General features: G+C 36.6%; 1 protein-coding gene across 1 annotated transcript in view; it reads right to left on the bottom strand.

Annotated features, from left to right (window-relative positions):
• The window catches only part of gabra6b (gamma-aminobutyric acid type A receptor subunit alpha6b), a 40,654-nt gene extending 24,080 nt beyond the window's left edge, over positions 1-16,574 (bottom strand). The window contains exons 1-8 of the mRNA XM_084136792.1: positions 16,366-16,574; positions 16,166-16,284; positions 15,819-15,886; positions 15,025-15,245; positions 14,583-14,665; positions 14,353-14,496; positions 13,904-14,056; positions 2,655-2,902 (exon numbers count right to left, since the gene is read on the bottom strand). Of these exons, the coding sequence (XP_083992918.1) occupies positions 2,655-2,902; positions 13,904-14,056; positions 14,353-14,496; positions 14,583-14,665; positions 15,025-15,245; positions 15,819-15,886; positions 16,166-16,284; positions 16,366-16,400 (1,071 nt within the window). The 5' untranslated portion in view covers positions 16,401-16,574. The remainder of the gene's footprint in view (positions 1-2,654; positions 2,903-13,903; positions 14,057-14,352; positions 14,497-14,582; positions 14,666-15,024; positions 15,246-15,818; positions 15,887-16,165; positions 16,285-16,365) is intronic.
• Between the last annotated feature and the right edge of the window lie 6,450 nt (positions 16,575-23,024).

Here is a 23,024-nt window from a genome sequence, read left to right as displayed (position 1 = left end):
GTGTTACTTCACTTCTCACTTCTTAAAGGCTGCCTGTAATCTCATCTTCTATTGCTCACCTGATCAACTGCTCTATTTCCTCTGGGTCTGTCCCTCTATCATTAAAACTGCTGCTGCTATTTTGAAGAAATCAGTACTAGATTCTTTTGCTATGAATAATTTCAGACCTATATCCAATCTACCTTTCATTCTAAACTGCTAGAAAAAGTTGTTCCCGCTCAGCTACAATCTCATCTTTCTGTTAACAATCTTTTTGATCCCTATCAATCTGGTTTTCAATCAGGCCATAGGACTGAAACTGCACTGGTAAAAATTACCAATGACCTTCTCCTATCTTACTGTTCGCATGCTTGATTTAACAGCAGCTTTTGACATCACATACTTATCTCTCATCTTTCAGCTATAGGCATCATGGGCAGCGCTCCTCCTTGGTTTACATCCTATCTCACTAATAGACACTTATTCATTGCTGTCCATAACTTCAAAACTTCCACCTGTTTTCCACCTCTCTCAAGGTGTCCCTCAAAGCTCTGTTCTTGGACCTTTTCTTTTGAATATTTACTTGGTCATATTATCCATTGTCATGGTCTTAGCTATCATTTGTATGCTGATGACCTGCAAATTTACATCTCTGCTTGCTCTACTTCTGTTCCTTCTCTTGACTCATTAAATGCCTGTATTTTTTACAATTCAAAAAGAATTGAAAAATGTCTCTGAATTGTTTACTGTGAGTTTGCTTATAAGCCACTTTTCACAAGAATTCATACTCAGTAATGTTCCAATGTGCCGTAAAAGAAGTCTATTCTTTTTTCTTTTTTTTTTCACATTTAAAGTTGAACTGATATAGTGCATCAACAATAAAATACATTTCGCCAAATTTACCAGAAAAATACCATCTTTTCTGTATGTGTAATATTAATCAATAAATAAATCATTTGTGTGTCCACTTTACATTAAGGCTCACTTGCACAGGTTATTAATATTTATAATTCATGAATAAATGGTTCACAGCTGTCCACCCTACATTGAGGTTTACTGGTAACTAATTTTGGAATATATATATATACATACATACATATATATAATTTTATTTTTCTTTCTTTCTTTTTTTCTCTCTCATATATTTATGGTTGTTTTTTTAAATAAAGATTGATACTTTCATCTTGATAAACAAGAAATAGTTTCTATACATTGCTGTGGATGACCTTTTTGCAGATGACGTGTAAGACCCATAGTAGCTTCTGGTAAGCATCATAGTAAGAAAAGTGACGAGATATTAATGAGAAAACTAGAAATGCAACACCCTTCAGTCTCACTATATTAGTCTGTTTTTGCTGCATCATTAAATAAATCAGGAATCTGGTTTTGAGTGAAGCATTTTTAACATAATAATTAAAAAATGGCTCACTATTTGACAGGTATTGCATTAAAATCACAATTTTTATTCATGCAGTTATAACTGTTTATCAACTACTTATAATGCCTTTGTAAATTAGTTATTAGTCATTAATGAACACCTTTATGAACCCTTTACAAAGGAAACATTAAGGGGATAGTTCACCCTAAAATGAAGTCATAAATTACTCACCCTGGTGTTGTTCTAATGGCGTATACCCTTCTTTCTTTTATGGACCAAAAAAGGAGAATAAAAAAAAAATGTCCCACTCACGCTTGTCCATATAACGACCAGCATTAAGCTTTTTAAAAAAGATGCGTATCGCAGAATGATCCCATGTGACGTGTGCTATATACTCCAAGTGTTTTGGGGGTATATGATATGAAATTTAACGTATTATTTAACAAAAATCCAGACCTTGGCCGTTGGTCTTCAGTGCATGGCTACTGTTGCAGAAATATGAAATAAGACTGAAATGAGACACGTAGCAGAAACATCCTAAGCCAATTCAATGTAAAATGCTATTTGTAGGTTGATCCCCAGCCTAAAAGTGTGAACAGTGTGACTCTGTGCTATCAAAACATTTGAGCATACCAACCAGGACAGCATAGACAGATTGGCTCAACCAATGGGGTGTGTTTGTGGCAAGTCTACAGGTTGTCCTATTAATGGCGGTATTCAGGAAGCCTGTTGAAAAAAGCCAATATCTTGCAATAGTACACCTAGCACATGTATGGGACACTTCTGTCATGAGCTAAACTATATTAGGGTTAAATATTCTTGTCTAGAGCTTTAACACTGCATAGAAGCCAATATAATCTGTTGTTGAGCTGATCAAGGTTAAGCGAACTTAAGCACTTCTACAATTCTGAATGTGTACCAAACAAAACTGAGCCACATACTTTGTCATCATGCCTGTGACATCAATGACATGAAATGGAAATCAAACTGTGACTTTACATGTTAATTTACTCACTCAGTGCAAAAGCGTACTGAGCCATTGTGTCTACCCCTACAGCGATCAAGACACAGAGGATAGATCCCCTCGCTTTGAGTCTGGCATGCATTTGCTTGGATGTTTTGCTACATTGAACTGATTATATAATCTGCAGCAGCTAGGGCTAGGGGCTAGGGAGACCACTGGCTGTCTCCTTTCGTCTAGTGTGCTTGTTATCAGCTAAATCGAGAGTGAGCCACGAAAGGCAGAGAGAAGAGAGGGTGGAATGAATGGAGAAACAAAGATGTAGATAAGAATTACCGAAACAACTTCTCCATCACTTCTGGCCGCTGCTGTGGCCGCAGCACAGGCCAGGTTGGCCCGCCGAAGTTCCTTATTGGCCTGCAAGGTGGAGAAATAGTTGACGGCAGCAAACTCGATCAGGGCAGAAAAGACAAATGCGAAGCAGACAGCGATGAACCAGTCCATGGCGGTGGCATAGGAGACCTTTGGTAACGAATGGCGGGCGCTAATGCTCAGCGTGGTCATGGTTAGCACTGTGGTGATGCCTGTCGAGAATACATGGAAATCCCCCAAAAAACAGACAAACAAATAAACAGTTAGCTTGATAAAGATCTCTGTTTTGTTTTCAGTTTTCAGTTTCCAGATTAAGTTTTGGTAAACATCCTCAGTTCAACCTAATCCTAAACAGTAGTTAAAAACAGTGATTTAATGAATAGCTCATTCAAAAATAAAAATTCTTCATTATTTACTGCAATCTGAGCTGTGAAATTTAATTTGGAAAAATGTAAAAACATGAACATTTTCTAGGAGCATTTTATGTAAACACTTTTCATTTGGCTAATGATACAGTCAAAAGCAAAACAAATGTAAGGGCATACGCTTGAAGAATTTATTCATTTATTTTCTTCCATATGGATGTTTAAGTGTTACTATCATTTAAAGAAGGGCCAATTAGTCATTCGCAGTTTGTAAAACCAAAACACACCAGACATGATTTTTGGACAGGGTTATCATGGTAGCTTGTTTCCGCCACAGAATAAAACATTTTAAAAGAGAATTATCTCATAATTGCGAGATATAAAGTCAGAATTGCGAGATATAAACATGCAATTCTGAGAAAAAAAGTTGACTTTATAACACACAATTGTGAATTTATATCACGCAATTCAAAGATAAAAAGTCAGAATTGTGAGATAAAAAGTCGCAATTACCTTCTTTTTTTTTAATCTGTGGCGGAAACAAACATATTATCATGATACCATTCATAGAAAAAAAAAAACCCTGTTAATTAAAGCTAAATCCATATAAAATGATCCCATTATGGGAACCCCTAAAAGGTTCTAAGCATCTGACTGAACCCTTTAAAGTTCTATATAGAACCTTTTCTTGTAGTTACAAAAGTGTTGTTATAAGAATGTTGCAAATATCATGGTTTTATGACAGACAACAATGTTGTTGGAGCGTATGTAAAGCATGGATCCATTACTGGATTTTAACTATGCTGAAATGAGTATGAAATCTGCAGTACAAAAGTGGTTTCATGCGTTGTAATGTTCCTGTGATGAGTCCAACAGGAGAAATGTCAAGGTTTCGTGTATTTAGCTATGTCTACAATAATCCGTCTACACTGAGACAGCAGGTATTTGAAATTGTTGAATGTTTAATCACGTATTGTACCCATAGATATCTGTGTTTACTTGCACAGTGTTGCCAAAGATACTGTAAAAGTTACTTTGTATAATCGTCATATTATATTCCTGTGAAAATGTATTCATAATTGCTGTGCTGCGTCAAAACATGAGGGCAATTGTGTTTTACACCATACGTGGAATGGCGATTGATGCACAAGTGGTGGGTTTTTTGCTAATTCAAATTATTGTGCCAGAAAAAAAGCATGAGAACTTGATTATGTCTGGTCTGTGTATCATCTTAGTGAGTTTTTATACATTTTACACATGCACAGTAAGATGAATTAAGCATTTTCTGACATTTCAGAGTGGACAAGGAACTTGGAAAATGCTTATAAATGCTAGTATGGATGAAGAGCATTTTCCTATGTTTCTGGTCAGGTCTTGTCCTTTAACCAACATAAAGGGGCTGATGGGAAAACTAGGGGGTGGGAGAAGTATACTGTTATTTCATAATGGCTCACAGAGACCCATGGTCTGCTGGTGCGTGCTGGCTCTATTGAATAGGTCATTTACTCAGAGCTCTGCATGCAATAGCTCCAGGATAAGTAACCATTAGTTCAGTAAGGACTGAAAAGCCTTTCAGATTCAAAGTGATTTGTCTAAAAGATGACAGATAACACTATTTAACAAGCTTTGCAATGTTTTATTTTAATTCTGAGCTTTAGTTTGAAAAGTGTTGTTTAATTTAATAAAATATAGAATGGTAACCCAAAGGCAAGGGATTTTTATTTTATGAGCCTTTCTATATTTCATTCAGTTCTTTTTTCTTAATGTTTGGAACTATAAATCTTCTATTGTTTTAGATATTTTGGTAACACTTTCTATAAAGCCCCATTGGTATTAAGTATTACTATTATATAAATAGATTTATAAAGACTCATTAAGACCTATACTGCATTAGAAGAACAGTTATAGTTGTAGTATAAAAAAAACAATTAGTTATCAATGTCTTTAATGGCTAATGTTTGCATTAGAGGTCATGAATGGTAATTTTGGCATGCTAATCTATATCTCCTTAGCCATATTCATGGTATTGCTTATAGCAGTTATACTTTACTGAAATTGTACTTTAAAATATTGTTACAGTGTTTTTCTGTTATGTAAAATAAAATTAAAAAAAAGATTAAAAAATGAACTTTTTTTTTTCTTTTCGTTATTTTATTTCAGGAATTATTGTTTGCTACATTTACAAATAAACAACTTAAAATGTATAACGAGCACATCTTCATGATTTTTTTAACATTTGCTTTAGGAAAATTGCATTCTATGTTTTACTTAAAGCCATCAATGATGCATTTATAGAGGTTAGTAACTGTATTATCATTCACAATAAGTATTTATAAGAACACAACACCATTAATAACAATATATTCACTTATTTGACAGAAATAAATCAGAATTACTAAAATGGCATTGTAAATATAATATAATAACAATATAGAAATGCAGGTTGCTGTCACAGTTCTGTTCTGTTTGAGTGTTTTTGTCACTGGTCACATGTCTTCCTTTGTTCTGTTTTCCCGCCACTCCTTGGTTTCCATGGTTACCCTCATTAGTTCATTTGTATCACCTGGTTCCTCGTTAGTCTTGTCAGCTGTGTCTTGTTTCCCTGATCTGTTCTCCCCTGTATTTAAGCCCTGTGTGTTTCAGTCTTCACTTGTCGGTCAATGTTTATGTTAGGTTTGTTTAATGTTAGGTAGTCTGTTCCTGAGCACACGCTCCCTGTTCCGTGTACCGTTGTTATTGAGAATTAAAACCTTTGATCCTTCATCTTCGTGTTCGCCTCCTACTTCATCAGCCACCCAGAAGCCTGACAGTTGCATCTTTATAAATAAATTCATGGAACCATACAACTGACTAATTCATACTTATAAATCAGGGTATAATGGATTATGAACATGCACATTAAAAAAGGAAATGCATTACTAAATAATACAAATAATATAAATTAACAATAACTGTTCTCATAATCCAGTGTAGGTCTCAATGGGTCTTTATAAATATATTTATAGAATAGCAACACTATTCTACAAATAAGTATAAATGGAGCTATAATTATGATATAAATATGTTTTTGATGTTGTTAAGATTATTGCAAAAATACTAATATAGTATATTAGTAAAATCAACATCAAGATATTAGTATACTATAAGTCTAGTCCAAAACCAACAACAACACAACAGTGCACCAGTTATCCCCATAGCTGGCTAGATTACAGATTTCTTTCAACAACTCAACTGCTATTAATTTAATTACACTGTAAAAACATAGCACTCAACCGAATCTCTGCCGAATATCATGCTCACCACCAATGGGATGCAACCTCTATTCTTCGAGCCTCAGCCCCTGCCTCAAGAGTAAATCCGCCCCCAGGTTCAGATGTCCTAGGACATGAATCGCCCTGATGAACAAAGCCTGCACAGGGGCCGAGAGTCCAACCCTCCCTGACGATTCAATGTATTGTCTGTCCTGACCAACACATGACAGCCTTATAGGTACAGAAGGAATCTCCTGAGAGCCAGGCATAACGCTAGCATCTCTAGACAATTTATGTGCAAATTAGGGCTGCTCGATTATGGAAAAAATCATAATCACGATTATTTTGGTCAGTATTGAAATCACGATTAGTAAAACGATTATTTCACATGACTTTGGGAACGTGTTGCATTTATTAAAAAGACACGGTAACACTTTACAATAATGTTAATTAGTTAACATTAGTTAATGTATTAACTAACATGAACTAACAATGAGAAATACATTTGTTACAATAGCCTATTTATTAATCTTTTTTAATGTTAGTTAATAAAAATACAGCTGTTCATTGTTTGTTCATGTTAGTTTACAGTGCATTAACTAATGTTAACAAATACAACCTTTCATTTTAATAACGTATTAGTAAATGGTGAAATTAATATTAATTATTAAGTATTGTTCATTATTAGTTAATCTTAACAAAGGTAGTTAACTAATGCTAATTAATGAACCTTATTGTAAAGTGTTACCAAAGACACCTTTCAACAATTCTTAAAAAATCGAAATTTGAACATTGATTGTACTTTTTGAACTATTAAAATAAATAATATATAACAGATAATACTTCAATGAGTATTTTAATAATTCCCGCAGGTCTACCACTTATAATGCGGGAAATTCCCCCGCAAACATTGATTCACTTTAGCATGTAGATTGTATGAGTAGCCTAAATGAATCCACACAGATTATAAAATCAAATCAATCATTTTAAAACTTTCTCCAAGACGCAATTTCACAAACCGCGTGAGTGTTCAGCGGTGCTGCGTCTTCTCTCTCCCCGTCTCTCAAAATGCGCTGGACAAGGCAAGCGTCGAAACTACACATTTGCGTTTAGGAGTCGGGACATGACGGAATTGTCACTTATACAATCGGGCCAGCATTGCATCGTAACTAAAGTTTATCATTTTCACTTCTTTTTAAGTTTGATCAGTTTAAACATTCAAGCTGAGAGAGTTTATGGCATCGGGAGGGGCGGATGTGCGCGTGCGCGTGTCATTCAGAACACAAGACAAAATAATAATGTTCTTTCAAAACAGAACATGGCAAAATAATCGTTTTTACTCGATTATACTATTTTGGTGATCGTTGGGAGCAAAAATCGAAATCGAAATCGAAATTCAATTAATTGCACAGCCCTAGTGCCAATCAATATGAGTGCACTTCCAAACCTCCAGCAGACCCTTGAGAGGATTTTGTTCTGCCTGTGTCTTATGCTATTATAGACTCTTTGCTCTCTATGGTTGGCGTGTGCTCCAGTGAGTGTGGCGTTTGGCGAGGACCCTACTGGTTGCGGCTGGTTGCTGACGGTTGATCTTCTGCAAACTGTCCAGGAGTGAGTTTCCCAAAACCATCTATGGTCGCAAGTTCTGTCTTTACCAATAGTTCAATGGAATTTACGACCATAGTTACCTAAGAGTGCTTTAGGGAAACATCGGTTACACCATCCAGTTTCAGCATGGTCCGCCTCATTTCATTGTCTGCACTTCTCCAGTGAATAATCAAGGACACAGAGCCACAAACTTGCAAAAACTCATTGCGTTCACTACACTACACTACACTACACTACACTACACTACACTACGCTACGCTACGTTACGTTACCTTTCTGCCATTCTCTCCATCTCTCACAGTTTAATGAAGTGTGCATTGTGCGTGTGTACACTCACTTCTCAGTCTATATATATATATATATATATACCAAAGCTGCATTTATGCATTTAACAAAAATATGGTAAAAACAGTAATATTGTGAAATATTATTAAAATAACTGTTTTCTTTTTGAATATGTTAAAATATAATCTATTCCTGTGATGACAAAGCTACATTTTCAGCATAATTACTCCAGTCTTTAGTGTCACATGACACATGATCCTTCAGAAATCATTCTAATATGCTGATTTGGTGCTCAGGTAACATTTCGTATTATTGCTATCAATGTTGAAAACAGTTTTTTGCTGCTTAACATTTTTGTGGAAATGGTGATACTTTTTTCAGGATTCTTTGATGAATAGAAAGTTCAATGCATTTTTAAAATTCATAATGCATAAATTTGCATTTATTAAATGTATTTATTAAATTTATTAAAGTATTTATTAAATATAAATCTTTGGTTTCACTTTATTTTGATGGTCCCTTTAACACATTCTGTTGACTATAAGTAGTGTCACACCTACATGTCTACTAACTCTCATTAGAGTGTTAGTAGAGTATTAATAGACTGGTAGGGTTAGGGTTAGAATAAGTTGACATGTAGTTGCAAAGTTACTTATAGTCAGTAGAATGTCGGTTGGAGGAGCATCACAATATAGTCCAGTCATTTTAAGCCAAAATGGGGGTGAACCGTGAACAAATTGCAACAGAAGCAAACTCAACTGATTTTGTATCCTCAATATGTCCCACCATAATTTTCATGGTGATATCTAAAGGTTACATTTTTTACCCTATTCACGTAAGAAAAAGAATGAATAGACGTATGAATAGGCTATATTTGGGTCTTTTTCGAAACTTTCCCCTAATGGGATTCTTCGGGGCTTTTTTTTTCCTTACTCAGGACATATTGAGGATACAAAATTTGCATCTGTTGCAATTTGTTCAACCTTTTTTCATAAAATGACTGGACTAATAAAGAGTTAGTAGATATTAAGCAGACACTCTATAATACTCTAATGAAAGTTAGTTGACATGTAGTTGCAAAGCTACTTATAGTCAACAGAATGTTCAAAAGGGACCATCAAAATAAAGTGTTACCAAATCTTTTTTTTAACATTATAAATGCCTTCACTGTTACTTTTGATCTTTTGACAATTTAATGCATCTTAGATGAATAAAAGTATTATTTTGGAATTTCCACAAATAAATAAATAAATAAATAAATAAATTAATTAATTAATAAGAAAAGATTAGGTAGAGGCACATATTTCCAATGAGTCTGGGTTGCAACTTTTATTATGCTCTGTCAAGCGCATGATGACATGCCAAGTCATATGCTGTCACTTTACTTTCTATTTGCTATGATTATGTTTAAAAAGTCAATGTCACGCTCACTACCATCAATAAATGACAATCTTACAGACATCTCTCATCTGTAAAACAATCTTTACTTTTTGCATTTTCACCACACTTTACCCCACCTTCTCAAAACATGTTACTTTAAAGCCAAAGGTGTTGCTGATAAAATCTGCCGTACTATCCACATCAGGACTAGCTTGCTGTGTTTTTGTTGGACTGATGTGGGTGATCTATAGGGCAGCTCATGGTCGATTGGTTGAGCAGATAGAAATCAGATATGTTTTGTCAATTCGAGAGAGAGAGAGAGAGAGAGAGAGAGAGAGAGAGAGAGAGAGAGAGAGAGAGAGAGAGCCCAGACAGCCCAGTATGATTTCTTACAGTTCTTAAACTTTTAAACTTTATGTTTAAAAGCAATGTACTTAAATAGGTCAATTGACTAACTCCGAACTCATAACTTACACTCATAACTACTGTATTAAATATCACACATAGCTTCATTTACAACTTCATGGCCCTACCAAATTGATATCTTCCACAAATAAATATAATTTAAGCTTTTATCTTCACAATCTTATTAAAAATATCATTGAATGTTCAACTTCAGTTTCAAAGTTTGATATTTAGACAGAGCTTTTGTACACGAGAACACGTTTAACGTGTCCTGAGCATGAATAGAAATGTAGTGAAGAAAGAGAAAGAAAGCAAAGGAACAAACACTAATTGCCTTAGGGGCAAAATAATGCTTTTAACGGCAAAAAGCTGGTCCAAATGAACCTCAGTCAATTACATCTCTGAACCAAATGCTTTGGGTTATTTCAGCTCTTAGTGGTAAAAGATTGAGATGTAGAGCAACTACAATAGAAATGGACAGTGAGTGCCTCTACCTATTCATCTCTGCTCTCTACAGCAAGTCATTTGTCAGAAACTCTCACTCCTTTTCTTTTTTTACACAGTTTTAAGTTTTCTGTCACATCTATTTTCACAGGCATAACACTCTCACCTCAGAACTGAGAAACATGCTGTAGGTTACTCACTTCTCCACATGAGCCGATGTTTGCTTGTAATCGACTGACATGGTGTAATTAACACCTCACTCAGAGCAAGCCATTTTTATACTGAAGTTGTGACTTTATCAGCAAAAGAAGAACATATCCCAATTACAGGCAACTAAAGCTGAAATGCACCTGGCAACTTCACTGACTGATAGGCAAATCATCTTTAATATCCCAATGTATACGTTTCTAGTGTCCCTACCAAGACACATTTTGGCCCTGAAAATTCAAATGCTGATATGTTCATAAAGAGAAAAACTTCAGTTGTAGGTTATAGACTGATACACTCCGAACTGCCAACAAACTCATTCTAATAGCTCCAGTGAAACACAAGTGGGAGACCACAAAGACAGGTGCTTCATTCTTAAATAACACAATTAACCAGCTGAAAAAGCAATGAGGACAAAGAAAAAGTTAATACATTTTAAGACTACTTCATAAAGACCTAGAACATTTTGGGGCACTTGACTCGCCTGTACTTTCCTTTGTTTTTCTAACCCATTCTAGCAGACAGAATCGAGTGCCTTATATCATTTTTAACAGGATAACTTGAAGTTTAAATCTAGCTCATTTAAAGTCCCAATTTTACATTTATTTTGTCTGAGAATTGATGAATTTACCAGAATTAAGAAAAACTCCAGCAAAATGTTGGGTTTTTTTTCTTCAAGACGAGTAAGCAAGTTATGGCCATTTATTACAACATTATATATATATATATATATATATATATACGGTACTGTTATAGGTGCTTTTCAGTGAAAAACATTTTTTTTTTTTTTACTGACATTGTAGATCTGACCAAAAAAGAAAGTTCAGGAAGTAAAGTCAATAGAAACATTGTTATATAATAACAGAACAATGAATCAAAAGTATTCTCCTGCAAATCTGTTATTTTGTGTTTGTTTTCATGCACACAAATACGCATGTACACAACTACTTTCACTTTGCGTTTGTTTAAATTTCCAAAGAAACATGCTAATAATTGGTGGTTCAAAAGACCAAAACCTATGTTTATTGTTTGAGTAGATGATAGTTTCCACCACACATCAACAATCATTTCTGCTCAGAGGAACAAACAATAGATATTTTTAGCGGCTGTCTCTGTCTTTAAATGTTAAGTAGCACTATTTAGAGTGCAGTAAAGTTTAATGCAAGATATTTCCATACTCTACTTTACACAACTGAAAACTTGAGTAATCTTCACATGTACCCATGTTTCTATTTTATAACTGAAAAAGAGAGCAAACAGAGGAAGGCAAGGAAGAGGATCTCAAAATGTTTGCTCTTTATACTGCAGCACCACAGAACAAGGGCCAAGGCACGTTAAGTGATTTAGGACCATTGCCAACAGCTGCCAAGAAGAGTGCATTAAGATAATGAAGCAGAAATGAGATCTACATAAAAAAATAAAATGTGCATCATCTCATCAAGTGCCTAGCAAATTCATCTGGATTCTTTTTGTGGAAACACTTTAGTATGGGGAACACATATTCATAAACTACAACTTTTGTCTCAATAAACTCCTAATTTACTGCTTATTAATACTTAGTACTTTAGTTTTGTAGCATTTAAGTTTAGGTATTGGGTAGGATTAAGAGATGTAGAATATGGTCATGCAGAAGGCATTAATATGTGCTTTATAAGTACTAATAAACAGCCAATATACTAGTAATATGCAACTAGTTAGAAGTGCGAATTTGACCCTTAAATAAAGTGTTACCCTTTTGTTTATAAAGAAACCCTTTTTATGACAATTACAATTTTCACTTTAAATTGTGCTGTAACTTTTCAGTGTAGAATAATTTGGTTTGTATCTGGTGTGCTTACAATTCAAACACTGGCAAAACTGTTCCAAAACTGAGTGAGCTGCTTTTTCCTCTATTGCCTTTATAGGCTGTTGCCTTTTAAAACAGCATCATACCTTAAATGTAGCTTCATGTGTGACTGATTTGGAACACTCTAAATGGGCGGCACCTCAGAGTGCTACTTCTGTAAAGCATTCAAGTGACTCAACACACAGTCAATTAGGGGCCAAGCACCAAAAGTCCGCAGGCACCCATTGTAATCGCTAGTGTTCTTATTGTTCTTATTCTTTTTCCACCATGGAATCCGTCAAATCCAGCCCATAGAACCACTTGAGGGAAAGTTTGGAAATTTGGCACACGGATAGGGAACAATCTAAACATTTACCACAGCAAATTTGGAGTCTCTACCTCAATCCCTCTAGCGCCACCAAGTTTGCACTCACATTTATGCTAATAACTTTTGAACCATAATGACTAGAATTTTTCCCTCAGATTCCTTGGCTCAAGACAATTTGATTACAACATATGACAATTTCTCACCATTAGTCAAATCGTTCTCAAATAACGGCAAAATGATAGTGAGGCTGTATCTCAGCAAAGCTTTAGCATATTCAGACCAATCCTGGTTTGTGTTATGACAACCGTGACCTGAGGAGACCCACATGTTGGCGCAGTGCCAGCGAGTTGTCAGGAGATATGAAAAATGGCTCTTTTTGCTTATAACTTCTGAACAGTTTGGCCAAAAATCACAAAAATCGTAAGGTCTCGTTTGACTAAGTTTCAGCATAGTCAAGTCAAACGATACATCATTTTTCCATATAGGCCATTTTGGACGTTGGCTGTTTTGCATTTCTTTGAAAACCTACTTTTCCAAACCATTGGTCCGATTTTCACCAAATTTAATTTAGATCATCTTCAGACCATGCCAGCAAAAAGTTATAGATTTTGTGTTGACAGACAAAACTGTTATCGTTTTACATATCAACTTGTTTGATGGCATGATGCCAAACTGTGTCTGAGGCTGTATCTCAAGTTTTTGCTGGATTGACACCAAACTTTGTGTATGTCATTGTCAACCCCACCACCTCCACAAATCGGTCAAAAGTTATAAGCAATGAAATCATATTACAAGTGATTTTATTTATAATTTTTTTCTAAAATCATCTACAATCATCTAAAATAATCTGGTCCCTTAATCGCTACTTGCAGCTATATTTTCAAATGAGTCAGCCATTAACAAGTGAACATAGAATAAATAGCACACACAAAAGGTAAAATAGTCTAAATGGTCTATAGTCTGTTTAATGAATAATTTTCAGCACTGAATTAATTATTATTATTAATAATTATATCACTTCTTACACTGTTTGGATTTAGTATTATCATACTGGTGCTTGCGCAGTGAGGCCAACAGACAAACAGTTTGTGAGGAAGCAAAAAACAGATGCTTACCAAACACAGTTCTGGCAGGTACTGACTCTTTGTCAATCCAGAATGAGACCTGTGCTAGGATCACAGTCATAATGCAAGGGATGTATGTCTGGATCAAGAAGAAACCCATTTTCCTTTGCAGGTGGAAGTACACCGTCATGACTATGTATTCACCTACAACAGATGGACATACGACATTAGTGGCATAGGCAATCCTAAACAAGTGTTCAAGAAACTGTACATTCCGTAGAAATACATTAAAGACGAATAGAAAATCCATAACAAATGCCACATTCAACACATATGTTTAAGATTTATTTAAATCAGGACAAAGAACATTTAGTTTTTCAACTGAAAAAAAAAAAAATGTTGGCAAGAGGTTGGTATTAAGAAAGCTCTCAGCATTCGTGCTCAGCAAACCAGAAAACAACAGTCATTTGTCACTGAATCAAACGACCCAAAGAACATACCTGTGTTTGACTTCAACCTCTCACTAGACACTGTCTGTCCAATGAGATCATACTGTAGTAGACTGGAACTCTCTTGAGGAACTTCCACTGAAAATAATGGTCCTTTCTTCCATGTGTAAACTATCTCACTCATTGGATAGGCATCTATATTATAGGCACAAATCAAAACTAAAGTCAGTCATACCAGTAAAACCATTCAAAGGGAATATGTGCCATTTTAACATACATACAGCTGCCAAATTTCAAAGGGCATGAATGTCCATCCATTGGGAAATTTATCAATCGCATGGGGCACTCTGCATTGATGGTTAACCTGAAAACAAGAAACGTTTTACCTTTAATTTATGTGAAATAACAGATGACCTTGTTAAACTCTATATACAGTGGCATTCAAAAGTCTGAGTTCATATAGGAAAATCCTTTGTATACAATACATTTATTTACTTTATCAGCATAAACGAATAAGAATACATTGTATTACAGTTTTTTTTTTTTTTTTAAATAATTAACCAGTACATGGTATATACTGTAATATAATCCACTGTTGTTGTTTAATTACATTTTTTGTCAACTGGTAAAAGAATGTGTTGTTACATTTCTACTGCAATTTTAAAGAGCAAGTGTGCAGTCCATCTTTGACTTGGAGAGCAAATGTTCTGGCACGCAGGTTACCTCATGGTGTACAGAATAGTTCCGTTCTGCATGATGCGGAACAGCTTGTTGGGAGTGGTCATGTTGTGCGAAATAGAACGTTTGCCATTTCGGAAGAAAGTGTCCGGTGTCCAGATATTGCTGACCATTAGGTTGTTGAGACGCAGGATCTCAATGGGGCCCTCAAATTTCAGCCGGTCATCAATCCATGTTTGCCGAAAAAACACATCCATTGTGTATTCCTAAGAAATTATTATTCTTTTTAGAGTGTATTTTTAGATATTCACATGTGTTTTCCATGACTGCAGTTTTAAACCAACAGAAATCTAAACTGTCATGTGCAGAGCATGTGATTTTTATATATATATAAACAGCAACCCACAATACATTTGTATGAGTGAACACATCAGGAAAGTGTCATCGGGTATGTATACGAATCAGGCTGGTATACATTCACCATCAGGAATGGTATTTTTATCTTTTTTTCCCCACTAATCTTGGCAGAGATTTATCTTTACTGTCTTTCGGATTGTCACAGTGCATCACATGGCAAGCGTGGTGGCTTTGGACACTGTAGGAAAATAGCGTAGTGTGTAACAGTGGAAAGAAAGCTGAGCCGGGACCCTCAGTGTCAGGGATTGTCATCCAGATTAAAATCCCTAAGCTTCTATAATGACATCCTGCCCAAATGTCAGAATAATGAAGCCAGGGCAACATGAATAGAGGCAGTGGACATAGAAAACATGCAATTACAGAGGATTTAGGTTTGTATGCATGATTGCATGTATCATATATAATTGTTTTTAATCACATACCATTTCCACATCAGAAACAGGACCAAAGCTGGTGACAAATATGTCCGTTTTAACCTCTGTGACAGGACCTACAGTTTTTCAAATAAGTAATAGAAAGAAAGAAAGAAAGAAAGAAAGAAAGAAAGAAAGAAAGAAAGAAAGAAAGAAAGATGCACCTTAGTTCACTCATTACAAATATTTTAAACATAATGACCTTATAAAGCAGTAAGGCAGTTTCTGATGATGAACTTAAGGAAGTCTGGCATGCAAAGTCCAGAATAATTTACAGAGAAAATTAAAGTAAATGTATTTAATAAACTATATTAAGTGACACTTTAATATGTTAAGTAATTCCTGCAGTTGCTTACCTCCAAAACCAGGTCGGAGTCTGTTGTCATATCCATCTAACAACCTATCCAAAATGCGCGTAATGTTATCCAAATAAATCCTTGTCTCAGTCGGTGGATTTGCCAACACCTGCCCAACACTGTAAACATTTTCATACATGAATAAGCAAAGCAGAAAAATAAACATGTGTGAAGTCAGATAAAAACACTTTGCTACTTACCAAGACAGGAAAAAACATGTGCGTATCCAAGCCATGCTTTACGCGCACTCTCTATCCAAGTGTCCCCTTGTCAACTGGTGTTAGTTGCACATCCCATAATTTATGTGTGCAAAAGGAGCCGGTGTGGTTGCGAGGCTTGTGTGCGTATCCTGAAGCTTTTATGCGTGAAGTCTTGCTGGAGTTCCTCAGTGGAGTTCCTCTTCTGACTCACTCTGATGGAAAACTAAAGTGCTTTTAAAGAGGCAGAGAGATGTAACCAAAGGACATTGACAAAGATCGAATAAAGCATTATGAGGGATTAGAAGAGAAAGACTGCTGAAATGTTGTACTGTTTGAATTTACATGATGATTGCTGTGCTTTTTTTCTCAGATTACAAACTTGATCATTAGTTAATGTACATTCAAATACTAAAAATGTCATGAAACTTTACTTAATATATTCACATGTATAATTAAATTCGCCACTACTGATCTTTTAAGCATCATATAATATTTGGCAATTACTTATTAATGAAGGTTGTTTTAAAGTGTTGCCAAAAGAATGTTGTGTTTGCTTACTGACACATATATATATATATTTATTTATTTCAATGATAAATACTACATTTTAGAGGTTTCCTCTTATGTAATATCCAAACATTATAAAATAGCCTTTAAGTTAGATTTTATCAGTTGTTGTGAAAAATTTCACTTGTTTATATTTCATGGCTATCTTGCTTACCGTCAGGATGAGAATGTATAATATTAAGTAGAAAGATATTGTTGTTGTTATTGGTTTTTGTTGAAATATGGATGTTTTTATGAACTATGTATTCATTTATTTTTGTTTTGTGATTATTCAATACAAAATCTCTGATGCAATAAAATATCATGCTCAGCTATATCATCAGCTGTCATGAAATGGTGATAAAATGGCTCTTTCTATGCTGATACAGCCTTTTTCACACTCAGAATTGATGGGATCACATCTGCCCCATGATAGCTATTTCCACAGGAGCTTATTCAAATGATGCTGTTCGAATTTGCTGGCATAACCTGTACCACTCACATTGAAACAACTCTGAGCCATTATCCTAATCCACAGTCACGAGGTTTTAATGCATAGAGTCATCATCCTCCATTGGATTTCTCTTCCATTTTATGGCCATTCAGTGTGCATCAGTGGTGACATGGTGACATGTGATCAGCAGGATTTAAAATTCTGCCACAGTTTCATCAAAGACCTTGGATTAGTGAAGTTGCCATTAGGTTATTTCTTCCAGTTGCTGTCCACTCTCAATAATTTCATGAAATAAGGTCAGTTGGATCTATACCAAACCCAGATATGAGAATCATACAGCTTTCAGGAAATATAATAATGGCTGAGGATGTTTTTGATATGACTGTTGAACAATGAGATTGAATGTGAAATACCAACAGAGTCAGGCCTGTTGACTACTGAAGCATAGCAAGAACTGGGAGGCAAAACCCAAGCAGAGCGGATCACTGGAGCATGAACAGGGGGTAAAGGTGTGCCAGCAGACATGGATACTGTCCTTCTGATCACAATAATACTAGGGGAGAGTGGGGCACAACCTAACGCGGGGCTAGTTGTAACACCCTTGTTTTAAATACTTCCACACATGCAAGGATGAAAAAACTTTGTGCATTTACTAGTGTTGTATTTGTGGAGGAATAATAACACATGCAGAGACAGAGCCGAGGTGAGTGCCGTTTACTTCGTAGTACAGTCTAATACAGATAAGCCCAAGGCGGGAGTGCGCAATCCCCTTTACCGTATTTGCTCTAGTACTGATACTATCATTACCGTACAGTATAAACTACTATACTCCTTCCCCCTAGATTTTAACCTATGACAAGAAGACTAAATAACTGTACTGTTATCACTATTCTCGTAAACATAATATGCAGTGATAAACTTATACCACATATACAAACTTCATTAACAAAGCAGTAAGCACTCTGAACATGAATAATGTATAACTCATCTCTACATGAGATTCAATCTAGTTGGTGCTGTCCGCTGCCTTTCTGGATAGCGGCGCTCTTGTTGCACTTCCGGAGATGGACCAGCAGCAACATTTTCTGGCTCTGTGCTTTCTGCTGGATCCTCACAGCCTGCTGAGTACTCCAAGAAATCATCGTCATCCCCTCTGCTTGGTGAATATGAAGCTTTAGATGCCCGCAGGTGATCCACATGCACCTTGACTTGACGATGACCCACTTGTACCTCATAGGTCAGAGGTCCTCTTCGTTGCAGAATCGTCCCTGGAATCCACAGCTTCTTTGGATGTCTGAAATCTTGAACTAACACCCTCTCTCCCAGTTTAAACATCCGGAGTGGCTTTGCTCGCTTGTCATGAGCCTTTTTCTGCTGTAGCTGATGCTTGAGCACTACTTCCAACATGTCCGGCTTCAATCATGACAGGCGAGTACGTGGTTGTCTCTTTAGAAACATTTCAGCTGGGGTGTGCTAAGTGACTGTGTGAGGAGTGTTTCTGTATGTGAACAGGAACCGAGCAAGCCGTTGATGGGGTGACACGGACTGTGCTTCCAGTCGAGTCCAGGCTTTCTTGAATGTCTGCACAGCTCGCTCAACTGCATCATTGGACACAGGATGGTAGGGTGGTGATAGAACATGGCGGACTCCATTATTCTTGATGAACTGCTCAAACTCTGCTGATGTAAATGGAGGGCCATTGTCTGACACCAACACCTTTGGCAGGCCATATGATGCAAATAGGTTTCTGAGAAGATGTGCAGTCTTCTCAGCTGTTGTCTGCTGTGTAGGCAGAACTTCTAGCCACTTTGAATAGACATCTACATTCACTTCTGGAATTCGAATGCGCATGCGTCGCGTCTGAACGCGTTGTTGTCTTTGGAGCTCTATCGATTTGATTTATAATTCTTGATTTTTCCCTTTAAACTCACTTACAACGAACATTTTTTACTTTTCCTCACTGAGAAGCACTACTGCTCAAACCTCATAGTTAGCCTACAACGCGGACTGTTGAGCAGACGCGTCTCAAGCCTATTAGTGATCCAACGCTGGATACTCTTATAGGTTACGTCCGTGGATCACGGCTGAACGCGTCTTCTCCACACTCACTTACAAACAAACATGGCGAATTTATCAGATGTAAGTAGTCTACCTCTTGGTGCAGGTGAAGATACATTTGAGCTGCACGCGTTGCAGTCTGAGCTGGAAGCTGTTGAGAAACAGATCCACGACCTTTTAGTGAGACAGGCCAAGCTGATAGACCGGCGGTTAGCTCTTGAAACATCACGCGCCGATGCACACAAATCAGTGATTAACGTTACTAACCCGCTGACTCCGACCTCGTCTACTCCGTGCGTTACTCAGCATCGGTCCCGAGCGCCGAGGTCGCGATCGCGATCAGCCATGGTCTCGTTCACTCCGGCTCCAACACGCCACCACGAAGCCTGGATGGTTCCGCAGCGGAAGACGCGAGTCAGTTCTAGACCAAGACTCTCTCCGCCCCTCCCGGTTTTCGAGTTATCCACACAAAACCGCTTCTCCCCTCTACGCGAAACCGAACGCGATGCTGTGATCATCGGCGATCCATCGTTCGGCACGTACACGCTACATTAGGTAAAAGTAAGGTGCACAGTCACTGCTTTCCTGGTGCTCGTGTTTCTGAAATTGCTGCTCGCGTTCCTGAGATTCTGAACGATGACGAGCACGTCGGAACTGTGGTCCTGCACGCGGGAGTGAACGACATCAGGCTGCGCCAGACAGAGGTTCTAAAGAAAGACTTCAGGAATCTGATCGATACGGTACGCAGCACATCGCCTGAAACAACGATCATAGTGTCAGGACCGCTTCCCACGTACCGACTAGGACATGAAAAGTTTAGTAGACTATTCGCGCTAAATGAATGGTTAATGTCATGGTGCAATGAGCAGAAATTGCTCTTTGTAAATAATTGGAATCTATTTTGGGAGCGTCCTAGGCTTTTCCGTGCCGATGGCTTACACCCAAGCAGATTCGGAGTGGATCTTCTATCGGATAACATCTCCAAAATGTTAAATACCATTAAATGACTAGTAACCAATAGTCCAAATCATAGTCTCTCCTGCACCAATTTAAATGATATAAATACTAGTGTAGAACATTGCATAGAAACTGTGTCTATTCCTAGTTTAGTGAGATCAAATAATAATTCTACTGCAGGATCTAGGAAAAATCTAATTGTTATTAAAACAGAAAATGTTGCTATTAGTAAACAAAAAACAATTTTTAAAGCTAGGTCTTCTAAACATTAGATCACTCACACCTAAGGCAGTTATTATAAATGAAATAGTCACAGATAATAGCTCCGATGTACTTTGCCTTACTGAAACCTGGCTTAAACCAAATGATTATTTCGGTCTAAATGAGTCTACTCCATCTGGATACTCCTATAAACATGAACCCCGTCTGATTGGTCGTGGCGGCGGTGTTGCAACAATCTATAGAGATATTCTCAATGTTACTCAGAAAACGGGTTATAAGTTTATTTCGTTTGAAGTACTTGTACTAAATGTTACGCTCTTAGATGTTAGAAAAAAATCCATATTATCTTTAGCCTTGGCTACCGTATAGACCGCCTGGGCCTTACGCTAATTTCCTAAAAGAGTTTGCAGATTTTCTCTCAGATCTATTGGTCAATGTAGATAAAGCATTAATTGTTGGAGATTTTAACATACACGTAGATAATTCAAATGATGCGTTAGGGGCTGCGTTTATAGATTTATTAAATTCCTTTGGGGTCAAGCAAAACGTCACCGGACCAACTCATCGTCTTAATCACACACTCGATTTAATTATATCATATGGAACCGATCCAACCGATATAGATATCATTCCACAAAGTGATGATGTCACTGACCATTACATGGTAACTTGCATATTACATACTGCTGTAATATGTCATGCTGCGCCGCGTTATCGACCAGGCAGAACAATCCTTCCATCCACCATAGATAATTTCTCAAATTGCTTATCTAATCTGTCTCAGCTGCTGCCTGAACCCAAACAAACAGATGAACTAGAAGAACTAACTAGCACTATGAGCACCATTCTCTCTAGAACATTGGATGTTGTTGCACTCATTAAATTAAAAAAGGTCAGAGAGAAAATTAAAGCACCATGGTACAATAATACTACGCATGTTCTAAAGAGAGAAACCCGTAATTTAGAGTGTAAATGGAAACAAACTAATTTAGAGGTCTTTAGAATCGCGTGGAAAGACAGTATGTCACGTTATAAAAAGGCCCTAAAAGCGGCCAGGGCTGAGCACCTCCGCAAACTAATAGAAAATAACCAAAACAATCCTAGATTTTTATTTAACACCGTGGCTAGACTAACAAATAAACAGACGTCACCCGAACAAAATATCCCGTTACAGTTTAGTAGTAATGATTTCATTAACTTCTTCACTGAGAAAATAGAAAACATCAGAACCACAATTGTAAACGTTCAGTCCTCAATCGCGCCTTATAATTCAACCTCAATTATCACCCCGCAAGAACAATTACAGTGCTTTACAACTATAGAACAAAAAGAGTTAAATAAACTTATCACTTCATCTAAAACAACAACATGTTTATTAGATCCTATACCAACTAAACTACTGAAAGAAGTGTTACCTGTAGTGGAAGAGCCTCTCCTCAATATTATTAACTCATCTTTATCTTTAGGTCATGTTCCAAGAACATTTAAACTGGCAGTTATAAAACCTCTCATTAAGAAACCACAATTAGATCATAATAATCTAGCAAATTATAGACCCATTTCAAATCTTCGATTTATCTTCCAAAAAGTTGTGTCCGCTCAACTGGGCTCTTTCTTGCAAGAAAATGATATCTATGAAAAGTTTCAGTCAGGATTCAGGCCGCATCATAGCACTGAAACTGCGCTCGTTAAAATCACAAATTATTTACTTTTAGCTTCTGACCAAGGCTGTATCTCAATACTAGTTTTACTTGATCTAAGTGCTGCGTTCGATACTATAGATCACACAATACTCTTAGATCGACTACAAAATTATACTGGTGTTCAAGGACAAGCATTAAGCTGGTTTAGATCATACTTATCTGACCGCTACCATTTTGTCTATTTAAATGGAGAAAAATCGATCATAACTCCAGTAAACTATGGAGTGCCGCAGGGATCTGTGTTAGGCCCTCTATTATTCTCAATATATATGATGCCACTTGGAAATATTATAAGGAAACATGGAATTAGTTTCCATTTTTATGCTGATGACACTCAAATATATATTTCATCACGGCCGGATGAAAACGCTAAATTATCCAAATTGACAGAGTGTGTTAAAGATATAAAAGATTGGATGACGCGTAATTTTCTTTTATTAAATCCAGACAAGACAGAGGTAATACTTATCGGTTCAAAAAACCGCCCACAGAACCTCTCACAATACAACTTTGACATCGTAGGATGTCCTGTTACTTTATCCTCTACAGTAAAAGACCTGGGTGTTATACTCGATTGTAACCTGTCTTTTGAAAATCATATTTCGTATGTTACAAAAACAGCCTTTTTCCACCTTAGAAACATTGCTAAGCTACGTAATATGCTATCAGTTTCTGATGCAGAAAAGTTAGTTCATGCATTCATGACCTCGAGACTAGAT

The sequence above is a fragment of the Abramis brama genome, assembly GCF_963993115.1.
Source record: "Abramis brama genome assembly, chromosome: 15".
Taxonomy (NCBI): Eukaryota; Metazoa; Chordata; class Actinopteri; order Cypriniformes; family Leuciscidae; genus Abramis; species Abramis brama.
The sequence above is the reverse complement of the archived record's forward strand: the minus strand, read 5'-3'. Positions and strand labels throughout refer to the sequence as shown.